This window comes from Dama dama, chromosome 13 (assembly GCF_033118175.1).
Source record: "Dama dama isolate Ldn47 chromosome 13, ASM3311817v1, whole genome shotgun sequence".
Lineage (NCBI taxonomy): Eukaryota > Metazoa > Chordata > Mammalia > Artiodactyla > Cervidae > Dama > Dama dama.
The window spans coordinates 39,739,563-39,766,574 of record NC_083693.1 but is presented as its reverse complement, the minus strand read 5'-3'; the positions used below and the strand labels follow the sequence as shown (position 1 = coordinate 39,766,574).

General features: G+C 53.3%; 1 protein-coding gene across 1 annotated transcript in view; it reads right to left on the bottom strand.

The window, feature by feature from the left end:
* Positions 1–6,375: 6,375 nt before the first annotated feature.
* TMEM266 (transmembrane protein 266) overlaps positions 6,376–27,012 on the bottom strand; it is a 123,613-nt gene continuing 102,976 nt past the window's right edge. Inside the window, exons 9-11 of the mRNA XM_061158913.1 lie at positions 21,080–21,269; positions 9,126–9,188; positions 6,376–7,517 (exon numbers count right to left, since the gene is read on the bottom strand). Coding sequence (XP_061014896.1) covers positions 6,919–7,517; positions 9,126–9,188; positions 21,080–21,269 — 852 coding nt within the window. The 3' untranslated portion in view covers positions 6,376–6,918. The remainder of the gene's footprint in view (positions 7,518–9,125; positions 9,189–21,079; positions 21,270–27,012) is intronic.

Here is a 27,012-nt window from a genome sequence, read left to right as displayed (position 1 = left end):
GGAGCCACGCTGCCGGCAGAGCCTGGGCATGTCTGCAGTGGGCTGGGAGGCTTTGAATGCAACCCCAGCCGTAAGCGCTCTCTGTGCTGTCTGTGTGAGAGGGGTAGTCAGTTTGGTTGCATTTCACACTGTCTCTCACGGGGGTGAGAGGGGTTTTTGTTTTTGGTCCATGTAAAAGTGTGCTTAAGAGGCTGGGAAACCCAGAGAACACTATTGATTATAACAGATGGATTTGGTTAGCTGTTGCCGAACAAAAGAAGACTTGACTGATAACCTTGTTAAAAGCCCATTTAGGGTGATATATTGCTCCAATTTGTATAGCCCTAGGGTTTTAAAAATATTTTGTGGGGCACCCACATGAAGAAGAGTTGCTGATAATCCTTGGTTTATAATAGCACTCTCTTGTCAATTACCTGCTCAGAGGTGGGAAGGGTAGGAAACTGAAGAAGTCAGGCTCTCAGGAGGGGTGATCTGCCCCAGGGCACAAAGCAGGTGGTAGAGCTGGACACAAACCAGAATTCTGGCAAATATTACTTGTTAAGAACCTACTAGGTGCATTACCTATCCTTCTCTAATACAACGGTCTCCAAAGTGGGTATCATCACCCCTACTTTCTGGATGAAGAAATGGGCTGAGCAGAGGCAGTCAGTGAGATACAAAACCTGAGCCGACTCCAGGCCTGGAGAGCTTGGCCTTTGCACCGTACCAGGCTGCCTCCCCAACATCTTCAGCTTCTCTAGGACTCTCCTCTGATTTGCATTGCCTGAAAACAGCAAACTTGTCACTAGAAGCATGGAAGAGTGATGGGTGATGGAAATAGGAATTTATTGGGAAGGAAGCTGGTGTTTACTTTCTTTGGTGCCCGGATTGGTGAGTAGTCAGGCCATGGTGAGGTTTTTATCTGCCTGGGCTTCCCCATCTTTGCATCCCACAACTGCTCACGTGGTTTTGGGCACTCACGTCCGGCTTGGAGGGCTGTTTCCCTTCCCAGTGTGCGGGCTGCATGGGGAACTGTGAGGTCTGGGACCTGGGCTGAGCACTGAGTGGGCTGGTCACCAGGACACTGGGGTTCTCACCCTGGTTCTAATATGGTCTCAGGGGTGCCCTGGTCACATTCCTTCTCCTTTTAGGCTTCATTTTCCTCATCTGTAAAATGGCAAATTGCACTTGGTAACCTTCCAAGATACCTTCAAGCTTTAACCTGTGTGAACGTGTTGGCAGATATCAAACAGCTTAGGAAAATGGAGACAAGAATCACTTTTGAGAGCTGTGCTGAGTGCTTTACAGACATTATTTCATTTCAGCTTCATAACCCCATGAGGTATTGTAGTATTCTCCACTCTCCAAATGAGAAAACTGAAGCTTACAGAGCTTAAGACACTTGCCAAAGGATTCACAGCTAGAGAGTAGTGACCTTAGGCCAAAGTATACCCTCAACCACATGCCATAACCTGAGTTCCTCTCTGGAAACTCAGTGTGCATGCATGCTAAGTCGCTTCAGTCGTGTCCGATTCTGTGACCCTGTGGGCTACAGCCTGCCTGTCTCCTCTGTCCACAGGATTCCCCAGGCAAGAATACTGGAGTGGGTTGCATGCCCTCCCCCAGGGGATCTTCCCAACCCAGGGAGCGAACCTACATCTCTTATGTCTCCTGCACTGGCAGGCGGGTTCTTTACCACTGGTGCCACTTGGGAAGCCCCTGGGAACACAGAGGGCGTACCTTATCCAGTCTGACTGGGACCGGCTGCAGTGAAGGGGAGCAAGATGAGACAGCTGAGACAAGTTCAGTCAAAATCAACCAATAACGAAGCATATCCCAGGTGAAAGGCCCAGCGTGGCCAAGGCACAGAAGCACCAAGAACATGACCCAGTCTGGACTCTAATCCCTCAGTCCCCTTTGAGCCTGACTCCTCCATTCTAAAACATTCTTTGCTGAGGGAAGCAGGGGGCTTTGTGCTGGATCTGGTCTGCACACTGGCTATCTTTTGTGGCATTTAGCAAACCCAGGTTCAAGAACACCACGCCTCTTCCTTATGCAGTGGAGGTGGAGGTGAGCCTACCTAGTTATGCGGCCTAATTGATGTTGGGGAGGCTCCTAGAGCGCTTGGTGAAAGGTGCCCTGTAAATCTCAGACACTGAAGAGTTCTGCCACATTCATCACAGTGTTTAATGTCCTGATTGATCTCCAGGGTAGTCAATTTCATTTGCTTGTTTCAGGATGAATAGGCAGCCTGCTCCCCTATGCTATAGCCTGGGGCTCTGCATAAAATTATGCCAGCGCTGTCTCTTTGGTAGTTTGCAATAAATTTAGCAGCAAATGTTCCATCATTTTCTTTGGATAATTAAATTAACTATTCACCAAGAGACAATACTAAACTTTTCAGCGCTGGAGCAAAGGAAAAAAAAAAAAATCCAGAGTAGTTATGAATTCATCATTCAGTTTATGCCATGGAAATGTAGGTTTGGGGGTTATACTGGGAAAAGGAGAGGAAGGCAGATAAGGTGCCTCCTGGAACTGCAGTGCTTTAACTCAGGGTGACTCTGGGGCATTATTTATAGGGGAACCGGTGGGGATATATGAGCAGGGTGAGCTCAGGAGGAGCAGACAGTGCCTGGGCTGGGTATTGGGAGTGGGGTTGGGGCACACGAACTCTCAGCTCCTATCTACCACCCTCTTCTCGCACCAAACTATCCGCAGCAGCAAGTGAAACAACTGAGCTTGTCCCGGGCAGCCTTCCCCAGAATTGCTGAACGTGAGTAGGCAGCACAACACCCAGGCATCCATTATTAATAAGGATGGTGTCTGTCTGTGTCTCCCTTGAAACATTCTCAAAGGGCTTTCCCTTCCATTATGTCATTAGCTATCCCAGCCGCCCTCACAGGGGTGGGTGGGGGCGGAGGGGACGAGAGTTGTTATTCCTGCTGTACATAAAGGGGAAGGATGCAGATCCAGGGATTCGCTGGGAGCCATACAGCAAACCAGAACCAGGGTTGAGCTGAGAATCCGGGGCTTTGGCACACACCCTATGTGCACCACAGCAGCTGGGGCGGAGGGTGGAGGTGGGGTATCCGGACTTCTCTCTCGCCCTGAGATGTCCTCTCAAGCCCCCAGAGTTGCTGGGTATCCTTGTGAAGCAACTGTGCAGGTGTCCTATTGACTCGTTAGTAAAATGTGCTAAGTCACCTCAGTCATGTCCGACCCTTTGCAACCCTGTGGACTGTAGCCCACCAGGCTCCTCTGTCCATGGGATTCTCCAGGCAAGAATACTGGCGTGGGTTGCCATGTCCTCCTCCAGGGCATCTTCCCAACCCAGGGATCAAACCCGTGGTCTCCTGCTTTGGCAGGCGGGTTCTTTACCACTAGTGCCACCTGGGAAGCTTCTTTCTAAGATGAGCTCCCTTGGACCTCATCTCATTTGAGGCTCTGCTCAGCTCACAGAGAGTACAACCCCACTCCTGGTCTCTTTAGAGACGAGGAAATCACACCAGAGAGGAATGTGGGTGCAGCACTGGGGCCGGAGCTTCCGTCAAGAGCTTGGAGTGAGAAAGGTGTTGCTGAGCTGAGAGTCACGGACGGAGTGAACAGCCACCATGGTGAAGGGAATTCCAGGCCACTGGCCTCTAAGTCATTGTACAGGGTCTGTGAAAAACCCGTCTGTGTAAAACCCGTCTGTGTGACCTGAACAGCCAAGGTTTGGGTTGGAGGGCTGACTGGAGAGGGGCCGGTCGTGTCACTCAGGGAAGTCCCGGGTGGACTGTGAGCCAGGCCTGCAGGGCTCTGGCCACGCTGCCCTGGGGGGCCGGCCCCCAGCACTGCTGACTCTGAACCTTGTCGTGGCTGCCAGGCTTGGCACGTCAGGGTGCCAGCCGGGCCACAGGACTGGCTCCTCTCCAGCTTCAGTGGCAAGGCAGAGCCAGGAGGCTGTTCCTGCGGAAGGGCCACAGGGCTCTGCAGGGAGGGCGGGCAGGTCCCCCCAGCCTGAGGAGCCATGCAGGCTGACTACTCCCCCTCTGGGTCTCCTGATGATACCTGGTTTAATTCCACAAAGTTCGGCTCACCACATCCAGCATGGCATCTAATCCCGACAGACCTGGGTTTGAATTCTGCTCCTAGTTCAGCTGTATGCCCTTGGGCAAGTCATTTCATAAATCATCCTGTCTCTGTAAAGCAGGGAAGACAGCACCCACTTTGCAAAACTGTGACAGAGAGGGAAGCCCGCCAAGAGCCCCCAGCACAACAGCAAATGAGTAAGTGGGGGCCACTGTTGTGACCACCCTCTCGTTGGCTTACAGGAAACAGCAACTGCTACTAGGCCCTCCTCCCTTCTGAGAGAGCCCCAGAGTGGGCTCCCTGAGTGAGTCGACGAGCAAGGAGGGGGTCTTTCCCAGAGCTGCAAACCTCCCAGGGAGGGCTTGGGCTCCATCTCCACTGGCGCCCCGCTGCCCACCAGCTATAGCTGGGCTGTGGTACCCGGGAGAACCGTGAGAGCCAAAGCTTTTACTCTCTACCTCCTGCGCTCCAGGCTGTGAGACGCCACCCTGCGCCCGCCCTCAGGCAGGTGAGAGGCTTCCTCTTGCGCGTCCTCTACCTGGTGACTGCGGACTCTGTCCTCGGAGAGGTCAGACCACGTCGAGGCTCCATCTGCCTGTGCGGCAGCTCTAACACTGTTACTGCCTGGGCAGGCAGGAAGGCAACCGTGAGTGCTCAGGCACAGTTTCACCTCAGGGCCATTTGTAAATGCCCTAAGAAACCAGTTCTTAAAAGTGGAGCTCTTCTAGGTGGGGAAACTGAGGGAGAGAGTGGGGCCACTTGCCTACCATCTTACCCCACTGCTCTCCTCCCAGCCCTTTTCTCTGGAGTAGAAGTCCAAGCAGAGGTGACTGCCAGCTAGCCACGGGGGTCTCACCTCCAGCACAGGACAGGCTCATTTACTTGACTGGGTGGCCAGCACTAGCCCATGAGCTGGGGCCATGGGAACTCAGCCAAGAGGGCATCACAGCTCAGCAGGCTGAGCCTGGCCAAGGAGGGTAGCTGTTTCTAGTCCAGCAGATGCAGACCGCTAAGAACAGACCCCACAGCTCCTGCCCTAGAGATTATAAATCATGTAATACCCTCCAGCCCATAAGTGACAAACCCAAGAGTGACCCCTTTGCTTTCAAAAACTCTACAACCTGGGAGCCCCAGCACCTAGCACACAGCCAGGCGGATCTGAACTCCAGTTCCAGTGCCTCTCTTATGAGTGTGTAACCTCAGGGAAGTTTCTTAAACCTCTGAGCCTTGGGTCCTACACCTGGAAAATGGGCCCAGTGATTTTCCACCTCACAGGGCCACTGGAAGGGTTAAAGGAGCCCAGAGGGGTAGAGGCCTTACAGAGTGCTCAGTCATGGCGGCTGTGAATGACTGTGCTGCTGGTGATGGAATGCCTCAGATTACACCCCTAAACAAGCTCCATTTGACACTGTTCCCTTTAACATCTTTTCTGACAAATGCTGATCTCCCCATGAATAAGGAGAACGTTCTTTGTGGCCTGGGGGCAGGCAACCAGCCCATTTAGGAGCGGTGACCTCACCAAGAAATTCATTTGAGGCAACGGGAGCCCTTGAACTGAAAAAAATTCTCTTCCCTTTTTCTTCTGGACATCAAAAACAAAACACAGTCACAAACAAAACCCCTTGGAGGCTCTCCAGGAAGGGACACACTGGTCCGGCTCAGGCGCCTGGGCCGGAGTTTGAGGGGCTGACACACATGGGGGAGTCAGAGGCTGGGCCTGGGCCTTAGCAAGGCTGTGAGGGTCTGGGGCAGGTGGCCAGCATCCCTGACTGCTCGTGGGGAATGAGAAGGGGGCCAACATTCACGTGCGTGGCCGGGTGGGTGGTGGTGCCCCAGCTAGGAACCCGGGAGGAACAGTAGGCTGCGAGCAAGACATCTCACTCAGCTTTGGACCTCTAAGTTTGAGATCCCTGAGGAATGGAGCCCTGGGTCAGGGAGCTGTGTCTGGGAGTTGCTGGCAAGGAAGACAGAATTCTGAGCTCCACTGTGGTGGGGAGATGAGTGAAGGGAAGGTACTACTAGTCCAGAGTCACACAGGCAGTGTGACCACTTCTCTCCTAGGGTCTAGGGCTCCTCTACAAAAGCCTTGGGGATACTGGAGAGGAGTTGGGGGGGGCTCCCTTGGTGGATTTTCAAGGCCAACCCAAACCCAGAGAAGCCACTCTGGGGTCCTCACCTGGACTAGCAGCCAAAGGAACACCTCTGCCAACTGGAAGTCTCAGTGCAGGTGGTTTTTATTATTAAAGCCAAGATTGGAAAATGGCTGTCACCCACCCCGCCCCACAACCCTCCCACCCTCCTCCAGACCCATCCCTTTATGTCCCAAGAAGGTGGAAACTAGATTTGTCTCGAAAAGACTCAGAAACGCTCATGCCTAAATGAGAAAATGAAGACAAATGAGATAGGCTCAGATGGTGGTCTGTGTGTGATTGTGTGGGCTCCACCCGGGATTCCTGGAAAAGACGGCTTGGGGGTGGGGCTGGAGAGCCCCTGCTCACAGTGCTGTTCCCGAGGGTCCAGGGTGGGCGTCGGGAACAAAGGCAACGGAAGAGGCTGAGCTGGCCCCCACGCTCTACCCTGCTGAAGCTGGGCCACAGGCTGGTTTTTGTAAAAGTGGTTTTTAAAAAAAAACCCCAGCCATGAGCACCACCCTCCCCTGAGCAGGGTGAGAGGAGGCGCCAGCTCTGGGCTTTGAGGTCTGAGGCATGTGGCCTCCAGGCCTGGCGTCACCTCCCTGGAGGCAGGCAGCACCCTGAGGGAAGCCAGAGGGCTCCCCGGCCCCTCGTGTGACCCTTGGTGGCCACCGGGGCCCCGGGGGAGCATCGAGATGGCTGTCTCCCCGCCTCCCTCCCAGCCTGCCTGGAGGCTCTAGGCTTCAGGGACCCTGTGCAACTTCTGCTCTTTGGATTCCAAAGATCTGAACTTTTCCTCCAGCACAGGCGCGGCCGGCTGGAAATGGATGACAGGCTTGATCTGAAAGACGGTGAAGCCCTCCCGGTTCTTCTGGTTAAACAGACTCACCCTGTGCTCCAGCTCAGGGCTGGGCTGGGCCGAGCCCTCTGGGCTGGACTGGGCAAGCGGGGCGGAGTCCAAGGCCCTCCGGGAGGGGCAGGGGTCCTCCGACAGGGGGGACAACAGGTCCTGGACTGTGGCCTCTGCCGCATGCTGCTGAGAGGGCGGCGGGGGCGGCGGCGGGGCGGAGGGGCGGGGCCCGGAGGACGGCTCCTCGCGGGCTGCGCTGCAGTCCGTGGAGGAGCCCAGCGTCTGGCTGCTGTCACTCTGGGCCCGGGTGCCGGAGCTGCGCGTGGAGCGGGTGGCACTCTCGGAGCTGGCGCTGGCGCCAGTGCCATCGCTGCCGAGCTTCGGGGGCACGTCGATGGAAAAGAGGTCAGAGGAGACGTTGGGCTGGTGGATGTCGATGGCGGCCGTGGTGACCACGCACACAGCTGGCTCTGGGACGCCGCTGTCTGCAAGAGAGGAGGGGCGTGGGTCACTCTCCACCCCGGCCGCACCTCTGCGCCCTGATGGGGGCGGGGCTAGATGGTGGGGGTGCCCTGAGTATGAATGGCTTTGCTGGGAGAGGCCTTGGGAGATGGTCCAGGTTCCCAATATTCACCACCTGCCCTGAGGGAGAATTATGCCTCCGTATCAGATGCAGACATGTGACAGGCCTCAGCCAGTCACCTGCAAGAAGTGACCGGTGGCATTTCCTGGAAAAGCTACATAAGCCAGCTGTGCTCTGCCCGTGCGGTCAACACTGTTCTAGAAGGCATGACAACTGTTCTGTTGTCATGGAGACGGGGTAGAGATAACAGCCTGGGCAAAGAGCCCCTGGCCAGTGTGCCCTGGTCCTTGGTTGGTTTATTTAAACCACTCAGATGTGGGGTTATTGTCATTGCAGCATAACTGAGCCCATCCTGACTAACCCAGCAGTATGCTATGACAAGGAATCTGAATGTCATGGTCAGCAGGACTCAAAGTTTTAAATGGGTCCAGTGTGAGACTCATGACCAGAGCTGTGCCCTCAGAAAACTGATGAATTTCTACAGGATGCATTCTAAGCAGAGGGTGGAGGACATCCCAGAATGTCTTCGCTCTAAGTGAGAAGTATCAAGGGCCTGAATTACAGTAGGCATAGTGTGGGCTTCTCTCTAAAGTGATAGGGAGAGTGCGCTGGGAGAGAGGTTCAGGCTAGAGATGGTGGTCTTTGAGATCAGCAGGTTGGATAAGGCTTCGGAGGAGGAGGAAGGGAGGGAAAGAGGCCTTAAAGGGGCTAAATTGCAGAAAAGACAAAATTCAGATGTATTCAGCATGACACACACTATAACCTTCTAGCCTGAGAATGGAGTTTACAAGGATTTAAGGGCTCAGCAGTAAAGAATCTGCCTGCAATGCAGGAGGCTGGGTTCGATCCTTGGGTCAGGAAGATCTCCTGGAAAAGGGAATGGCAACCTATTCCAGTACTCTTGCCTGGAAAATTCCATGGACAGAGAAGGCTGGTGGGCTGCAGTCCATGCGGTCGCAAAGAGTTGGACACGACTGAGCAACTAACATTTTCACTTTTCAAGGGCTGTGAAACCCAAACCTTACAAGACTCAAGACACTGGCTAAGGAGAAACAAGACCCCGAAGGACTGAGTATTATGTTAAAACTCCACCTTTCTCATAAGTGAAAACCACCAGGTCCCCTGAGACTTTCTGAAGTGCAAGAATGCAACATAAACAAGGACAGGCCAGTGCCTGCTGCTTCTCACACCCAGTTATGCATTCTCTCACCCTCCTCACGCTCATCCTGCAAGGTTCTCAGGTTGGGAAGCGCTGAGGTCATTAGATTCCTAGGTTCCAGCCCCTTTCCGCCCCAGGGTCCCCCATCCCAGCACTCCCATCCCAGCACTCGAGCTCGGGCACCAGAGTTTGCTGGGAACTCTGCCCATGGTTATGGCTCACGGGGGCCACAAGATGGACCGCCTGGTCGCACTGTCCCTGGCCTGGATGTTAGGGGTTGCCAGGGTCACCTCTGGTGTGGGGCCACACAGAGGTTCTGGTACACACAGAATAGCACCGACAGAGACTTACCACTGCTGGGCCCATTGTAGTACTGGCTGATGTAGCTGTTCATGTCATCTTTCACCGTGGCTTCTGCGGAGGTGAGGACAGAGAAGGGTGAGTGTGGCCAGTTCGTGCTCCTTCCCCCAGTGCCTCTCCCCTCATCACCACGAGGAGGCACTGGTCTCCCACAAGCTCCCTGCCACGTGGTTTCTCCAGGGGGACCACATGGCTCATCTGCCCCAGTGCCGGGCTGGGTATCAGGGACCCCAGGTTCTGATGGAGCATCCAGCTTGCTGTGTGATATGAAGCCCCTTCGTTCTCTGCCTTCAGCTTGCCCTTCCCTGAGATAAGGGGTGTGGAAATAGTCACTTAGGGCTTTCCCTGCCTGGATGGCCTGAGTCTCTGAATCCACCTGAGGTTCTCACGGTCACCGGGAATGCTCACCTCAGTGCAAAAGCCTCAGAGTGCCATTTCAGCCACACACAGCCAGCTGCAGAGGCTGATCATAGGCGACAGCCCCCTCAGTCTTCCACTCCACCCAGGAATGGACACAGGCACTGGGCACCCCCAGCCCTACCCTGCTCCCAGCACGCGGTAGGTGCTCAGTAAAGAGTTGCTGAATGAATAACCAATGAGAAGGCGTAAAGCTGTCCAGGTCACGGGAGACGGCATGGGAACAGGGTCTCAGAATTGGTTCATTGTTCTGATGGGGTGGGAAGGGATGAGAGAGGAGAGGTGAGAACATCAGAGAGGCCTGAGCATGGTGAGGGCGGGGGGGTCAGACAGCAGATGAAAGGGGACCCCAAAGCCATCGTAAGGAGCTCAGCCTTGCCCCAAGCACAGTGAGGAAGCACAGGAAAGTGTGAACAGGCTCAGGTGTGAGGCACGCCCAAGGGTGCTGGGAGAGTTGTTGGGAAGGTGTCAGACTGGATGGGAGGACAGACAGCAATGCCCAGGGGAGGGAAGGCAGGCCCTGATGGGGCTGAAGGCGAGGATGGGGGTCTAAACCCCCAGAAGCCTCGGTCTGCAGGTGACGGAACCTGCTGCTCTCCATGGCCGCCTTCCTGACACCTGAGATCGCTGCAGAAGCGTGTCTGCCCTGACACGGGGAGCCCGGTGGCACCACACGCAGCAACCTGGCTCTTAAAAGCTTTTTTGGCCTCTTTTGATCTTTAGATGCCTGCGGCCAGAGGTGTATTCTGCATTAATGCCTGAGCTGAGGGAGGGGCCCCAGGCTGGCTTCAGGCCCTGCTTCAGGATCAACCAGCAACGCTCCCTCAGAATCAGACAGCAACCCTCTTCTCCGTGGCTCTTCATAATTTATGTTGTAAATGCTGTCTAGCCCTGCAGGCTGCCCCGGAAAGTGGGAGGAGGCTGGTGTGACTGTTCCTGGCAAGCAGTGCAAGGGCCACTGGGTCCACTGGGCCAGACAAGTCTGGTCACTGATCTTGGTATTATCCTGAGGCCGTGGCAGGAGGGACCTGCAGTATGGCTGTAGAGGACCATGTCACGAGGACAGGACAATAAACTCAGCTGAAGTTTCCACAGACCCGTGAGTCCCAAAGGGGCTTATGTGCAGGAGGTGGCCTGGATGAATGAAACACCCAGAGCTTGGGTTCTTGTGTTGCTATTGCCACTGGCCCACCATGGGAACCTGGGCAGGTCACGTCCCCTCTCAGGGCCTCAGTTTTTCCATCTGTACCATGGGGGGAGCCGGTGGGGCTCTTAGAGACCGTGACAGCCAGGCTAGCTGGCTCCCGGCCCCTCAGCCAGGCCTGAAGTTCAAAAGGTGAGAGAGTAGAGTGGGGAGGGACTGGAGCCATCAAGGGCCGCACTCCCCCCACCCCACCCTGTGTGAGCATCCCCTCAACCCCTGCCTGCGCTCTGCCCACCACGGCCTGAGCCCCTCACAGAAGGGGCCTCCTGCCTCTCTGCGGAGCAACTCTAATAATCAGACTCATCTGTGCTCAGCGGGGTCGGGTGCCTGGCCCTCCACCTCCAGGGGGCACAGGGCCTCCTGGGGACCTCCACTGCGTGGTCAGGCAGCCAGTCTCCGTCTCCTTAGGAAGGGCCCGCTATGGCAGGCCTTGCAGATCCGAGTATCTGGGTCCTGTTCCCACATGCCCCAAGGCCACACCCCACTTCTACTTACTACACAACAGACCTTCCAGCACTTACAAAGCCCTCACATCCCTCCCAAGATGTCTCTTCTCCTGAGAAACCCCTGTTCACTCTTCAACCCTCCCTGGTTTTCCAGCCTCTCAAGTCACTATGGGCTCCAGATGTGACCAAATCAGGGACAGGGGAGGCAGGAGGGAGCCGACTGTCACTGTGCCCTTCAGAGCTCCAGATTGCAGATTGGGCACTCCACACAGCGACCTCCTTTCATCTTGCTTAACAGGTGGGTCCTCCCGGAGATCTGCTGGGATCTTTCCCCTCACACAGCCTAACATCCTCCAATCGGGCTCAGCAACCACCCAACTCTGCTGACTCATGAGTCTGTGGCCAACACGGATGCCCAGGCCAGGCCTTCTCTGCAGGCACTGGGGCCAAGCCAGCCAGGCCTTCACCACACCGTGGCTGTGTCGGCTCCACAGAGGACTTCACGTTTATCATCTCAGGCAAATGTCAGCTTGTTGGTCTCAGCCCAAAGCGTGCTGAAAGCATTCTGAATCTTGATTCTGTCTACTAAGGAATTCTCTCTTGTACCTCAGTGTTGACTGTTCATTTGAGGATGCTCAATCTTCATCAAAACCATGGATATAAAAGTAACCTGAGCCAGGTGACCTTCAGCCCAGACATCTCTCAGCTTCTGACTGGTCTGGCCAACCAGACAGCTTCTCCTGGATGACCTCCAGCCACCTCTGACTCAACGTGTCCAAAAGAGAACTCAGTTTCTCCCCCCACCTCCACCTTGGTGAATGGTACCCTAGGACCCTGGTCACTTCTCCATGCTTCTCCTCCATTCTTACCAGCAATTCAGCTCCTGCTGAACCTGTGACCAGTCAAGGGATACCCAGATACCCTCTGCCATCCAGCCTTGGGTCAGACCTCACACTTTTCCCTTTTGCCTCTCACCATGCCTGCAGGGATTAATAAACGGGATTGCTCACTCCATGGACATGCCTGACACAGAACCTAGATCTCCAGGCAGCCACTGCAGGCCTGTCCAGTCTGCATTTGTTCCCTCTGCTCCAAACCTGTACCCACACAGGGGCCTCAGAGTGAGTTTCAAGGCAGTCAGAGCAAGGCCTTGCCCAGGCTTTTCCAGCAGTGTTGATTGCCACCCACTCCCCGACTCTCTCTGCTTCAGGCAGGCCCCTTTCTCCACGCTGACCACTTGGGCTGGGGCTTTGTCCCCTCCCACACAGAGGCCACATCGTACTCAGAGTCTCGCCAGCACTTAGCATGGGGCTTGGCATATACTACCCACCAATGAATAGGATGACTGGACAATGACCGAGGCTGGGTCCAGGGCCTGCATGACCTCCCAGGACCATTCCCCTCAGCCTCTGAGACGCTGTCAGCACCATGCAGCACACAGCCTTGCTCTTGGTCCCTGGTACTTCCTGCCCAGAGACTAATGACTACTGGTGTGTGGGAGCCTGCAGGGAGGGAATGCAGGCAGGCACGGATGCATGTGGCCAGGAAGAGGCCATCAGTGAGCCCCGACATGGGGCTGCCCACCCTCCATCTAAGAGAACCCCTGCCCCGAGGTTTGCTTTGATTTGGCATGAAGGAGCCCCAAGGCCATGTAGGAACTGCCCCACAGGAGGACAGGGTTGGCTGACACTGGAGGGGTGAGAAAGAAGGGCTGGTACAAACTCAGGCTCCAGGATGAAACAGCTCAGGTGCCAGCCCCAGCTCTGCAGACATCTGCTCTGTGGCCTTAGGCAAATCCCTGGCCACTCTGAGCCTCAGCTTCCTCAGTAAAATGGGAATAAGAAATACCTACATGCTGGTGAGCTATATGTTCCACCGGGATGATGAAGGTCAAGTCTAACCTGGGTCTGTCCGTCACCTCCCTGAAACCCTGGCCCATGGTGCTCCCTGCCGGCCCCTAAGTCTCAGGTCATTGCTGTGGCAGCTGCCGCAGCCGCCCTCAACCACCCAGCACCTTTGTTCCTAGGGCGTGAGCACTCCACGCAGCCCTCCTGACTGATCCTCCTAAAGCTGGTCGAGCGCTGTGCTGGCAGTGCTCATTATGTGGGTGTGCTCCTCGGGCAGAGCCCCAGCCTGCCCAGCGAGGTGGAGCAAGAGGGCGTGGTGAGTCAGGTGGGCCTCCCTGGGCGGTGGGACTGGCCCGGCTGTGGGGTGGGAGTGGGGAGTCCCACTGCACACCCACACGTCCTGTGCAGATCCGAGCCCAGAGGGAGGCCCTGACTCCCGGCCAGGGCTCCCACTGCCACACTCCACACTGCTGCTCCACAGCTCAGCGGCCTCATCGAGAAAGAACACTGCTATGTGACCAGCTGTGTGCCAGGCCAAGGGCAGCCTCATTGAGAAAGGACACTGCTATGTGACCAGCTGTGTGCCAGGCCGAGGGCAGTGCGTGTGGCCGAGTGCTCAGTCCTTCTCAGTGGCGATGTGCTTCTGCTCCTAGTTGGGACAATCAGAGTTCAGACTCAGGACCAGCTGCATAATTTGTGGGGCCCTTTGTTTAAAAAGCATTAAGGCTCAGAAATAAATTCACCCATATATGGTCAATTAATTTACAGCAAAGGAGCTAAGAATATACAAGGAGGAAACGAAAGTCTCTTTAGTAAGTGGTCCTGGGAAAACTGGACCCCTAACTTACACCATACACAAAAATTTACTCAAAATGAATTAAGACTTGAACATAAAACCCGAAACCATAAAAGTCCTAGAAGAAAACATAGGCGGTATGTAAGCTCCTTGACCTTGATCTCGGCAATGATTTTTTTGGATTTGACACTAAAACAAAAGCAATGAAAGCAAAAAATAAACAAGTAGGACTATACTAAACTAAAAAGTTTCTGCACAGCAAAGGAAACCATCAACAAAATGAATGGCAATCTACTGAATGGAAGAAAATATTTGCAAATCATACCTGATAAGGATTAATATCCAAAATACATAAACATAAAGAACTCATACAACTCAATAGCAAAAAAAAAAAAAAAAAAGAAATAATAATCCAATTTAAAAATTGGATCTGAATAGACATTTTCCTGAAGAAGACACAGAGTGGGCCAGAGGTACACAAAAAGGAACTCAACTTCACTCAAGGAGTGCAATTAAGTGCAAACCAGAACTACAGGGAGATGTCACCTCACACTCGTTATAATGGCTAGAATCACAAGGACAGAGATAATAAGTGTTGGTGAGATGGCAGAGAAAAGAGAACCCCAGTACACTGTTGGTGGGAATATAAATTGGTGTAGCCACTCTGGAACACAGTATGGAGGTTCCTAAAAAAAAAAATAATAATAATAATAGAACTACCATATGATCCAGCAGTTCTACTTCTGGGTATATATCTGAAGAAAACAAAAACATTTGAAAAGATGCATGCATCCCAATGTATACAGCATTTTTTTATAATAGCCAAGATATGGAAATAACCTAAGTGTCCAAGAACAGATGAATGGATAAAGAAGATGTGGTATATACACATACACACACACACACACACACACACACATACATGCATACATACATACAATGGAATGTTATTCAGCCATAAAAAAGAATGAGATCTTGACATCTGCAACAACCTGGATCGACCAGAGGGCATTGTGCTTAAGTGAAATAAGTCAGACAAAGACATGGTATGATCTTACTTATTTGTGGAATCTAAAAACAAAACCTAAAACAAACAAATGCCCTGAGCTCAGAGATACAGAGAACAGATTGGTGGTTCTCAGAGGCAGGGGTTGGGCAAGCAAGGGAGGGGGTGTGAAATGGGTGGGTGAAGGGGCTCAAAAGGTACAAACTTCCGGTTATACAGTAAATGTCACAGGGATATGCTACAATATGGTCACTATAGTTAGCTCTGTATGGTATATTTGAAAACTGCTAAGAGAATAAATCTCAAAAGTTCTCATCACAATAAATAAAATTCTGTAACTATGCATAGTGATGGATGCTATCTAGACTTACTGTGATTCTCCAGTATATACAAGTATTTTCAGGTATACCTGAAATTAATATATCACTGAAAGAAAAAACATTACGAATTTTAAGAGAGTGACACCAGAGCAATGAACCAAGTGTGACACCCTCAGTGACTACAGGTGTTACCCCGCCGTGAAGCCAGTCCAGAGAGGTTAAGTAACTTGTTCACGGCCAAGTTGAGATCCAAACCCAGTCCTGAGTCTGAATCCCACATCTTTCTTTCAGAGCCACCTACATCTCCCTACCCTGGTATGTGCTTCTCTGCTTTATGTGAGGGGCCCCAGTTCTAGTGCTACAGCTCTGGGGGCTCTCCTGGTCTCCAGTGTCCCCCATCAGGAGGCCAGTGATGGGAGAGAGCCCGACTTGCCTCCGTCAGCACACAAGCCTCTCCTCTCCCAGGGTGAGACCCGGTGCCAGCTCTGCGGCCCAGCGCACCTCCGTGGAGGTTTCTCTGAGCGCGGGTGCAGTGCGGGGGCGGTGGGGGGTGGACGCCGAGGCTCACTGTGATATATGGTAAAAGCTGTGGCACTCCCACCAGCGGCTGTAATTCATAAGTTATGGGCGAGCTTCAGGACTAATAAATTTGGGAGGGAAGTATTAATGACTACACAGGGGCACTGTGAACTTGGCAGGCCCCAAAGCCTGGAACTTTGCAGTCCGGGTTTTAAAAATGATTTGTGCTGGAGCAAGTTTAAACAGAAGCTGGTTGGCGTTAGTCTGACAGCGACCTGCTGGCAACTGTGGGGACTGCAGGAGCCGCTTCTCCTGCCGCGGCTGAGGCTGGCACTCCCACTCCAGTGGCTGCCTCCCTCCCCACCCCCATACCCCGAGGCTCCTGAGACTTACTGCTGATGTCTGCAGGTTAATCCCCGGATTGTCTGTGCACTGGTGTGACACGCTGAGCCTTGGGGCCCTCGCTGGCCTGAAGGTCATGGTGAGCAACAAACACTGCCCTTTCTCCCTCTCCAGCGTGGCCCAGAGCGCCCCGAGCTTGTCTAGCCATGATTTCTAACATCGTGGAAATCCCTCTCTGGACACAAGTCCTGGTCAGACAGAGATGAGCTGGGGTGCCCTGACTCCCCAGCCCATCTGAGGCCGTGAATCATGCATGCCACTTGCTAGCCCGGCAAGGCTTCTGCTCTCTGTCTCAGAGGAACTACCTTTGCTATTGATGGCTCTGGGGGTTGGCAGGCCAGTGACAAGTTGGGAAATGTGCTAGCGCTCTGCTGAGTAGGCCGGGCCCGGGGTGCCTCTAGAGAGCTAGGAGGCAGGGATGTCACAGAGGAGACAGAGGAGAGCAAGGATAGGGCTCCAGGGCTAGATGGGAGGGGCACTGGCAACGGCTCCCAGGGGTGCACGTCTTCCAGCTCTGTGGGAGATCCGAGTGCCCAATCAGACATGCCTCTAGTTTCCAGGAGGGCTGGCACAGAACCCGTGACCCCCCTGGCTGGCACGTGTAGCCGATCACTTTCTACCTTCCTCTTCTGCCTCCCTCCACTTCCTGCTGGAAGGTGCCCACCGTGGGGACTGCAGGGAGAGAAGGAACAGGGTGGAGAGGCAGGGACTCACGGCTCCACAGTACTAGAATGTGTGCAGTTACTTTAAACGCTTGGCTTGTTTGCAGACACTGTGAGCTCAGATCTTGACGCCCTGTGAATCCAAGTGTGGCATCAGGTGTCCGGGATCTGGAGGTCATTGGCTGGGGGGGATAGTAACGGCCAGGCTGTTATCTCAAGAGCGAAGGCTCCTGATGAGAGAGGCAGAGAGGTGCTGCAGAACGACTGGCTGTACCGGAGGTGCTCACCTGAGCTCAGGTGTTCAAAGGTGCGCACTGCCCAAGACGGAACAGCGCTGAGCAGGCTCCAGCGCCAGGTGAGCTGCAGCCTCCAAACGGGCTTCAGCAGCCGCCAGGGCAGAGCAAGGGGGCAGCTCCTCCACCTCACTTTGCTCCATTAGCAGGAAGGTCCTGGGATGGGCCGGTTGTGCGTGCTAAGTAGCTTCAGTTGTGTCCAACTCTGTGCGACCCTATGGACTGTGGTCCACCAGGCTTCTCCCAGGCTTCTCCCCATGGAATTCTCCAGGCAAGAATACCAGAGTGGGTTGCCATGTCCTCCTCCAGGGGATCTTCCTGACCCAGGGATTGAACCTGTGTCTCCTTAAGTCTCCTGCACTGGCAGGCAAGTTCTTTACCACTAGCACCACCTGGGAAGACCCTGGGATAGGCTGTAAACCTGCTCCTCTCACCCTTGGAAAACAGGACAAAGTGGGCAAAAGTTGCCACCAACTTCCAGAATTTTCAAAACGAAGATTCTTATATTCTGGATTCCCCAAGCACCGGCATGGGGAGCTGCAAGCCACAAGCGGGGTTTCTGGAGTGGGCTACTGCCAGAAGCCCCCTGAGCGCTGAGAGAAGACCCAGGGTTGCAGGACCCATAGTCAAACAAGCCATGTCCACAGATCTGTCCTGTTCTTCAATCAGCTATGAGCTTGCAGACTATATTCCATGTAGATCACTCTGTGAGGAGCCTGCCAAGGGCCAGGTGTGGCTCCGAAGATAAAATGCGGGGGCGACCTGGCAAGCAGGGGTTCATATGAGGTCTCGAGGGAAGGACATGGTGACCGGGAGCTGACTCTGAGACGGGTTTGAAGGATGAAAAGAAGTTTGGCAGGCAGGCCTGTCCTGCCAGTGAACAGCATGTGGAAAACCTCAGGGACTTACTACTACACAGACCACTTCTCCAAATGCAGAGATGCTTCACTCAGCCAGAGTGAAAGTGAAGACGGAGTGCAGAGTGGAGGGAGATGAGATGGCAGGGGGTGGGAGGGGGCAGCCTGGGACAAGAATATCAAGGGCCTTACATGCCACCTGTTACAAGCTGAGTCACCATGTCCTCCGCCTCCAAAGTCATATGTTGAAATCCTAACCCACATGACCTGAGAATGTGATCTGATTTGGAAATGAGATTGTTGTAGACAGAATTAGTTAAGATGAGGTCATATACTGGAGTAGGGTGGGCCCCAGACACAACACGACTAGGGTCCTTGTAAAAAGGGAAATCCGGACACAGACGCACACACAGGGAGGACAGCATGTGAGGAGAAGGCAGAGGTCAGGGTGATGCTTCTTTAAGGGACGCCAAGGGTTACCAGCAACGCGCCAGGAGCCGGGGGAGAGGCAGCAGCAGATGCTCCCTCGCAACTCAGAAGGAGCCAGTCCTGCCAAGACCCTGATCCCAGACTTCCAGCCTCCAGAACTCAGAGACAGGAAACTTCTGTTGGTTAAGCCACCCAGTTTGCAGGACTTTGTTTCGGCAGCTCAAGCAAATAACCAGCCAAGGTATTAAGTCAGAGAGTGACATGAAAGATTATGGAAGATCACTGTGTGTGTTTGTGTGTTGGGGTGGGGGGGAGGAGTGAAGAGGGCACCCATGGGGGCAAAGTTGAGGTCAAGGAAGCAGATGAGGTCCAGAAAGAGGGAGGCTGAACAATGCAAACGAAAAGTCGGGAATGTTTCGAAATATATGTAGGCAGTAAAACCAGCAGGATTGGTGATGAGTTGTGAGTAGAACCTACAAAGCCCTGGAAACCCAGAGTAAAGGCAGGAATCAGGCTACAACTGAACACAAATGAATGTCAAACTCTGCATGGGCATATAGAAAGTCAAGGATGGGCTGTGGGGAGGTTCCAGGGCTCAACAGAGCCATGACCTGGCTCATCTGTGAGCTGAGGCCAGGCAGCCACCACAAGGCTCAGTCACAGGGGTCTTGTGTCCAGAACAAAAAAGCAGGCGGTGGCCCCATGACACTCTGACCTGGTCTTGCAGCTCCCCGAGAAGCGTGCTTAGTTCTAGATGTCACTCTGAGAGGGACGGAAACACTGGAATGCTCAGGGAGGGACTGTACAGCAAGAACTTGGAGGGCTTGTGTCCCCTGAGGAGTGGCTGTGGGGATGCAGGTGACAGTCCCTGGAGGAGAAGGCACCCAGAGGCCAGTTTCCAAAAGGATGTCTCAGCTGGGAGACATAAAAGCTTCATCCAGGTGGGAGAGGTGGGTGCCAGGGGCAGACCTTGGCTCCGTCTGAGAAAGTATTTTCTAACAGGCAGAGTCATGTGAAGTTGGGTTGGCCTGGGCTTCCTTGGGAGGTTCCAGGTACCTGTTCTTAGAAGCTGGTAAACCTCTTGGCAGGGGTTCTAGATGGAATTAGCACGTCAGCTGAAGAGCTAGACTCAGAAGTCCTGAGCCCCCCAACTTCTAAAGTTCTAAGGATGGAAGCTCTCTCAAAAGATCATAATAGCAATCACCCTACTCCCCCAAACCTGTTCACAGCACCGTGTAGCCTACAGAGCTTTCTCACGTCCACCAGTTCCCCAGACTTCCTGTGAGGCAGACAGAGCCGGAGTTATGAGCCCACTTTACAGAAGGGAGCACTGAGACCCCAAGTCGCAGAGCTGGGGAGTGGCAGAGTCTGGAGCTTTGGCTTCTTGCCTCCCACCCTGCCCAGCCCTGCCTGGCTGTCACTGCCCTGGTGAGGGGAATAGAGCACGCCAAAGTGAAGAGGGCCCTAGATCAAGCTGCAGTTAGCTGAGTCCAGCACCTCCATTTCCATGTGACCCCATGAAGTTCTCTTGATTTCTTTGGGCCTGAGTTTCTCCCTCCATATGACAGAAAAGAGGTGTGAGGATGGAATGAAATCACACTGTAAAAAGCTTCTCTTGGAGGCATTTGGGTAGTTCCCTTATCTTTAGGTCAAAAAGGTGGTCCTAGAAATGTATTCTGAATTATTAGGGGAAGTCAATATTTTAAAAAAATCTATGTTGGTAAAGTGAAGAAATCCCGTAGGCATCATTTTAGCAACAGCATTTTCAGGTGCAAGTCAGAGCAGGGTAGACTCAGACCAGAGCAGCAAGGGTGCCTGGGGAGGGGAACCTGCATCCAGGCTGCCCTGGGGGCTCTAACAAGGCTGCAGATCTCCCCTGCTGGCCCCTGCGCAGGCCAAGTCCTGGCCTGAGCCCGTCAGAACACAGCCTCCCCAAACCCCACAAAGGCCCAAACCTGACAGCTGCATCACCATGTAGGGGTATTTCCACCCCAATCACAAATAACACCACCTGACATTTGCAGGACTACTTTGCAATTCTGAAAGCCACTTGCACCTGCTTCCTGGGGCTTCAGAGGAACCTGTGAGGAAGGCTCAGCATCGTTCCATTTGACAGCTAGTGAAACCAAGACCCAGAAAGGTTAAGTCCCCACTGCAAGGTGGTCTTCTCTAGAGAACTCTGCCCTACGGTATGGCCAAGGCCCCCATCTCCACCAACATCACCGGCCCATCAATTTACCACCATCCTCAAGGCTTAGGTTCTCGGCTGTTCTGGCCCCAGGCCCCTTACTATCTGGGTCCTGGGGGTCGGGGGTAGGGGCAGCCCAATAGGAAAGTCCGAGGGCACCCGGCTGGAAACCTAGCTCTGCACCTTTGGACGACTTTTCTGGGGCTCAGTCCCTTCACGCATAAAGTAGGAAAGTCTCCTGCAAGCTGCCGCGAGGAGTGGGGAGGTAACACACTCAAAGCAGGCGAGGGTAGGTCACTACACTACAGGCCACTGAGATCATGTCGAAGTCGGGTCAAGGCAGCTTGACTGAACGCTTTCTCCGCGGCTGAGAAAGGCAGTCCCGGGGAGCACTAAACTAGGGTCCCCCCCCCACCACCACCAAAATTGTGGGCTGGCATGGGGACACAGTCCCATCAGGAGACGTGCTCCAGCTCCCTGATGCTGTGGCTGTGCGCAGAGCCCGGGGGCGGCGAGGGAGCTCCCCACGGCCGGGCTGGGGAGGCGCCGGCAGACTCACCTTGCGCGGGCTGCAGCTCCTCCACGACGCTCTCGGCCGCCGTCTCCTCGGCCCACGTGCCGGCCTCCACCACCTTGTAGCGGCTGCGCGGCTGGCTGAGCACGTGCGGGGCCTGCAGCGCCGCCTCGCGCTCCGCCGCCAGGTCCAAGTCCTGCTGCGCTAGGTGCGCCCGCAGCTGCCGGATCTCAAACTGCAAGGAGGAGAGGGGCGGTGGGCGGTGGGCGGCACCAGGACCCAGGCCCTGCGAGATGTCTGGGCGCTTTCCTTTCGGGAGAGCGGGGAGGAAGGCACTGAGCCTCCAAAGGCTGGAGGGGGCGTTCCTTTATAAATCTCGCAACGGCACTAATGGCAAGAGTCCCTGACGTTTATGGAGGCTTTTCCAAGTAATAAAATATGTTCCCGTGTCCCATCTCCGATACTGTGTCGTGAGGACAAGATGGCCGTTAAGAGGAACACAATGGTGGTTTGCAAAAAAAAAAAAAAAAAAAAAAATGCATCGCAGGAGTCGGGGAACATCGGACTTGAATCCTGTTTTAGTTACTGGTCTAAAGTGTGACCCAAAAAATGAGAACCTTATTCAGGTGTCTTACACCGATGTTTAGCGGAGGACTGGAAACCCCACAATATCCAGGGCCAGCGATAACCTGCCAGGGAAGCCCATCGTGGCATCGCGTGCTCGCTGGTCTGTGCCCGACCCACTCGTCTTCCAGCAGCGCCCACATCCTTCTCCGAGGTGTTCCGAGCGCTGGTCCGACAGGACTGGGCTCTGGTCCCAACCCTGCGGCTTTACTGCCATGTGGCTGGTTTCTGTCTCTGTAAAATGGGGGTTATCACCCCACAGAGCTCTTCATAAAGGCTTTGTAAAAGGCATCATACATTTTTATTTTGGTTTAAATTTTTGTTGTTGGGGAAAGTTTCCTAGAGAGGCTTTCAGATGCCTCTTGGGGTTGTGGCTGAGAGGGCTGTTCACACTCTGGGGCCCTCCTGGGTCATCTGGGTGAAGGCAAAGTTTGGGTCTGACTCTGAACGGCCTGACTGCGGACTCAGGAGGAAGGAGAGTCTTCACTGCCACCTAGTGTTCCAAACACACATTGCATCACTCTTGCACAACCCCACAACCTCCAGTCAAACCCCCAAAGACCTGAAGCTGGGGGTTAGCTCCCTACCTAGGAGATTACCTGCTTGCTCATGATTCCAACCTCCAGCCTTTGCCCCTCCCTGAAATGTCAGGTCACACCTCTAGCTGCCTGCCCAACAACAACAGAACTGGGTCACAGATACCACACACTCAACCTAGTCTAAACAGGACTGTTCACTCTGTCCTCACAGCTGCTCCTCAGGTGCTTTCATCTCATTTTAGCTGGGGCCAAAAATGTAACCTCCTCCCTTGCTTCCTCACTTTCCATTATCCTTGCCATCCACTCTGCCCTCAAGTCCAGCTCCCGAAGGGCTACCCCAGATCTACCCACCTCCCGCACCTCCACGGCCAGCTCTCACCTGGATGATTGCAGCCCCACATCCTCTACTATCCATCCTCCAACAGGGGCCAGAGGGGTTCTCATAAACGCAGATCAGATCATGTCACCCCCTTGTCATATCTCCCCTTGGGTGGGAGAAAACCCAAGCTTTTCACCCTTGACTTACAGAGCAGGTGTGAGTTCTGACTCCGTTTACTTGGCCCACTTCCTCTCACCCTTTCTCCCTTAACCTCTCACTGGGACACCTTCTCAAAACTCCTTAAACACACTAAGCCTGTGTTGGTCTCAGGATCACTTCCCCAGAGACCTCTGGTCCCATATCACATGGCTGACCCTCCCCCCCTTGGAGGCTTTCCCGGACCCCTAACCCAGCCACTCCATCCCATTACCCTGTTTGAATTCTCTACATTGCACTTAGCACCTTCTGATTTTTTTTATTTATTTTAATGTTTTATTATTTTTCCTTTGATGAAAGTGAAACACAATTCAAGGATTCACTAACACTAGAGTGGCTGGGCAGCAAACTGACATTGGGATAACTTCCCAATGGCAGTGTTCAAGGGTTTTGTCTCAAGGACCACTCAGGTCTGGGTAGAGTTATCAGCCTCCTGCCTGAGGACACGCCTCTGGCTGCCTGTGTGCTGAGAGCAGAGCAGGGAAATGGGGCTGAGGATCCAGCCATGAGATGAAAGGACATTGACCTAATTCCTGGGGTGTGCCTCACCTGGTACCCACTTGCAGAGCCCTCTGGTTCAGTTTCTCCAGAGGATGAAACTCTTGCCTCTTGTGTGATGGGGGAGCATGGTCTCCTGACTGTGCAGGATTTGCAAGGGGACCTGGAGGGTTCAGATAGCACATGTACAGACTTTTAGCCCACCCCTCTCCCCTATGGTCGGCTTCACACTCACCCCTTCCTTCCAAACTCTCCAGGGTTCTGAGGGGGAATTAGCCCATTTCCTTCACTAGCCACCTCTTCACACACTCCCTTAGTGATAGATCCTCCTCTCTTCGAGATCAGTTACCACTTTCTTGCTCTCTCTCTCCACTTCCCGCAAATCCACAGAACTCTCTCTCTCCTCTCAGTCCTGATGGACAGGACTTAAAGGATTTCTTAATTCTTATCTGTTTATAATTCTTTTTTTCTTTACCACCATCTTAGTGGAATTTGGGGAAGGAGATCAGATAAACATGTGTGGTCACTCCACCATTTTCTTCAAAAACTGTCTATGGGTGTTCCTCTCACCTGCAGTGGTGTGCAGGTATTAAAAAAATAAAAAAAGGCCTGATTTACAGTGCATGCTAATCTCTAGTAAATCCACCATGACCAGTTCCAAACTACCAACATGATGTTATGCAGAACAGGGAAGAAACCTTCACAACTGGCCCTCTGTTAGAGCAGGAATGTAGAATATAATCTACACAAGAATAAAGTATAGAAGATAATCTCTGCAAGAGCAGGGGTCTTGCCTGTCTTGTTGCCTGGTACACAGAAGGCCCTCAATAAATATTGCTGAGGGAATCAATACATGAATGTGTGAAACTAGTCAGTTTTGCCCAGTTCTGTGGTTTCAGGCTGCGTCCTAACACCAGCCACAAACTGGGTCCTGATCCTGACCCAAAGCTGAGACAAAGCCTGAGCCCCAACACTGAGCCCTGATCTTGCTCACAGAGTGAGCCCCAAGTCTGCTCACACACTGAGCCCTGACCCAAGTCACGAACTGAGAGCCCAACCTGATCACACACTGGGCTCTAACTCTGGTTTCAGGCTAGGCTCAGACCTGGATCTTAACAACCCGGTACTCAGATGGCGCCACTGGTCTCAGGAAGTGAGAAAGCAAGGCTGGCTTGTTACAGGGTAGTCTGTGCAGAGGGAGCTGGCTGGAGCCACCCTTCTTGCAGCAGGTCTCAGATGTCAAGGAGGACCCATTAGGCAACCCTCCTTAGCTCTGTTGGGGCTAGGAGGCCCTCCGGCCCCAGCTGATCTGAACTTCCCATGGGCGTACCCAGCCTGCTTTCTCCAAGGCCGCTCATCAGGGCCGGCGGTCCTAGCTAATGGCCTCCAAGGCCACTCTGAACAGATGCATTATTGATAACTTGTAATTGATACAGAGCTGCCCATGAGTGTCCCACTGGAATTCAGGCCAGACAGCCAGAGGCCAGAGCTTGCCCAGCCCCAAGCCCATATATGCAGACATAGGCATGCACAATGAAATAAGTTTTAAGCTAAAAATACACACCCCGAGTATATGGTAGTTCTAGTCATTCATTTATTCACCCATTCACTAAGAAGTCAGGTAAAGCCTGGTGAGGGTGATGTTAAAATTCTGTTATGTATACTGGAATGAAAATGCCTCTCCCAGTGAGCCCTGGCTGGTCCCAGTGATAGGGGCTATCTGCTGCACAAGGAACGCATCTCTTAGGAGAGTCCTGAAGGCTAGCTCTGGGTGGCACCTGTGGTAGAGGTGGTGTGTCCGGGAGGCAGAGACTGGGAGGGCAGAGCGGTGAGGAGGTCTGCAGGGGCCACACCAGGCACACAGCCGTGGAGCATGGTAAGAGGTTCTAAGGATTTTGGCCCTTATTTAAAGAGCAACAGTGAACCACTGAAGTCTTTTAAACAGAAAGGTGGGGTGGTGGAGGTGGTAGGGTGGTGATTCAGCTGAGCATTTTGAAAGGACTGTGCTGAAAGCAGAGAGGAGAATGAACTGGACAGACATAATCCAGGACAGACATGGGAATACGAGCTGGGAGACTACTGCAGCGGTCCAGGCCAGGGATGACCAGAATCTGGACTAGAGTAGAGACAGTGAGAAGGAGATGAGAACTGTTTAGGAAGCGAAAGTGTCAGCATGGGCAGGGATTAGAATGCAGATGAGGGAGAGGGCAACCTGCTTTGGGGACAGGTTATTACAAGCTGCTTACCCAGAGAGTGTGGGGTGGCTGGGTGCTCTGAGTGCTTGCCCTAAAGAGAAATGACTGACCCCTCGCAGAGGAGACACAACAGATGGGCTGCATCAGCTCTTGGCTCCGGCCACTGGCTGTGACAGCCCAGGGGACTGTCCAAATGTTCTAGCTGGGACCCTCAGAGCCTGGCTCCTGATCCGCATTCCTGAACATGGCCATGTGTGCTTCCCCAGTTGATGAAGAGTTGTCAAGGGGTCCTAGGATATCAGGGCCTCGTTAGTCAGATGGGAAAACTAAGGCCCTGAGATGGGAAGGAGGCGTTTGTGCCAGGGGACAGGATGGGGCAAAGGCTTAGATCACATGGTACAATAGAAGCAATGTTGGGTCCAGAACCCACGCCTCTGGCTTCTAGCCCCACAGACCTTGGTCAGGGAACTTGAAGCTTTATGGGAGAGATGGAAGTAACTCAACCCAACAGAACATGAGGAGCTTAATGGTAACAGGGGTCAGGAAAGGGCAGGAGGCTCCCAGGTAGGAAAACAGCTAGAGCTGGAGGCAGGAGCCCATCATCCCCCCTCACTCTGTTGTTCTTGTTCAGCCGCTCAGTCGTGTCTGACTCTTTGTGACCTCATGGACTGCAGCACGCCAGGCTTCCCTGTCCTTCACCATCTCCCAGAGCTTGCTCAAACTCATGGCCACTGAGTCGGTGATGCCATCCAACCATCTTGTCCTCTGTCACCTCCTTCTCCGGCCTCACTCTGACTTTGGTTAAGTCTCTTTTCCTCTTTGGGCCTCACTTTCACTGTGTGTTCAATAAGGGTAACGGAGCAGCTGAATTCTGGTCTATGATAAGCTCTGTCCTGGCTCTGGGATTCTAACTGGGAGGGAAAAATCGCAAGTGCCAGGTAACTCTTGGTGCATCTTCAGGACCATCCTGTGCTCCTATGCTGCGTGCTGTGTGTGCTCAGTCATGTCTGACTCCTTGTGACCCTGTGGACTGTAGCCCACCAGGCTCCTCTGTCCATGGGGCTTTCCAGGCAAGAACACTGGAGTGGGTTGCCATTCCCTTCTCCAGGGGATCTTCCCGACCCAGGGTTTGAACCCATGTCTCTTGCGTCTCCTGCATTGCAAGTGGGTTCTTTACCACTGAACCACCTAGGCAGCGCCCTGTTTTCATGTGAATGCCCAACTGCAGAGAGCCAACTCTTTACAGAGAGGATAACATAATCCAGAACCTCTAAAATGCATCAACAATGCATTCCACAGACAATAAGAACTACTATTCATGCAAACAAGTAGAAAAAAGTGATTATCAAATCATAAACCAGTTAAGAAGCTGCTTAGAATCTGCACAGAAGCTGACCTATTTAAATATTTGAATTAACGGACAAGGGCTTTGAAACAACTGTGATTAATATGTTAGAGAAGGGAGGGGGGAAAATGGATAAAATGGATGTAACATTTCAGTGGAGAAACAGAACCTATAAAAAGAATCAAATGAAAATTTTAGAACCTTAATATACAATATCTGAAATTGAGTCCTCAGTTGCATGC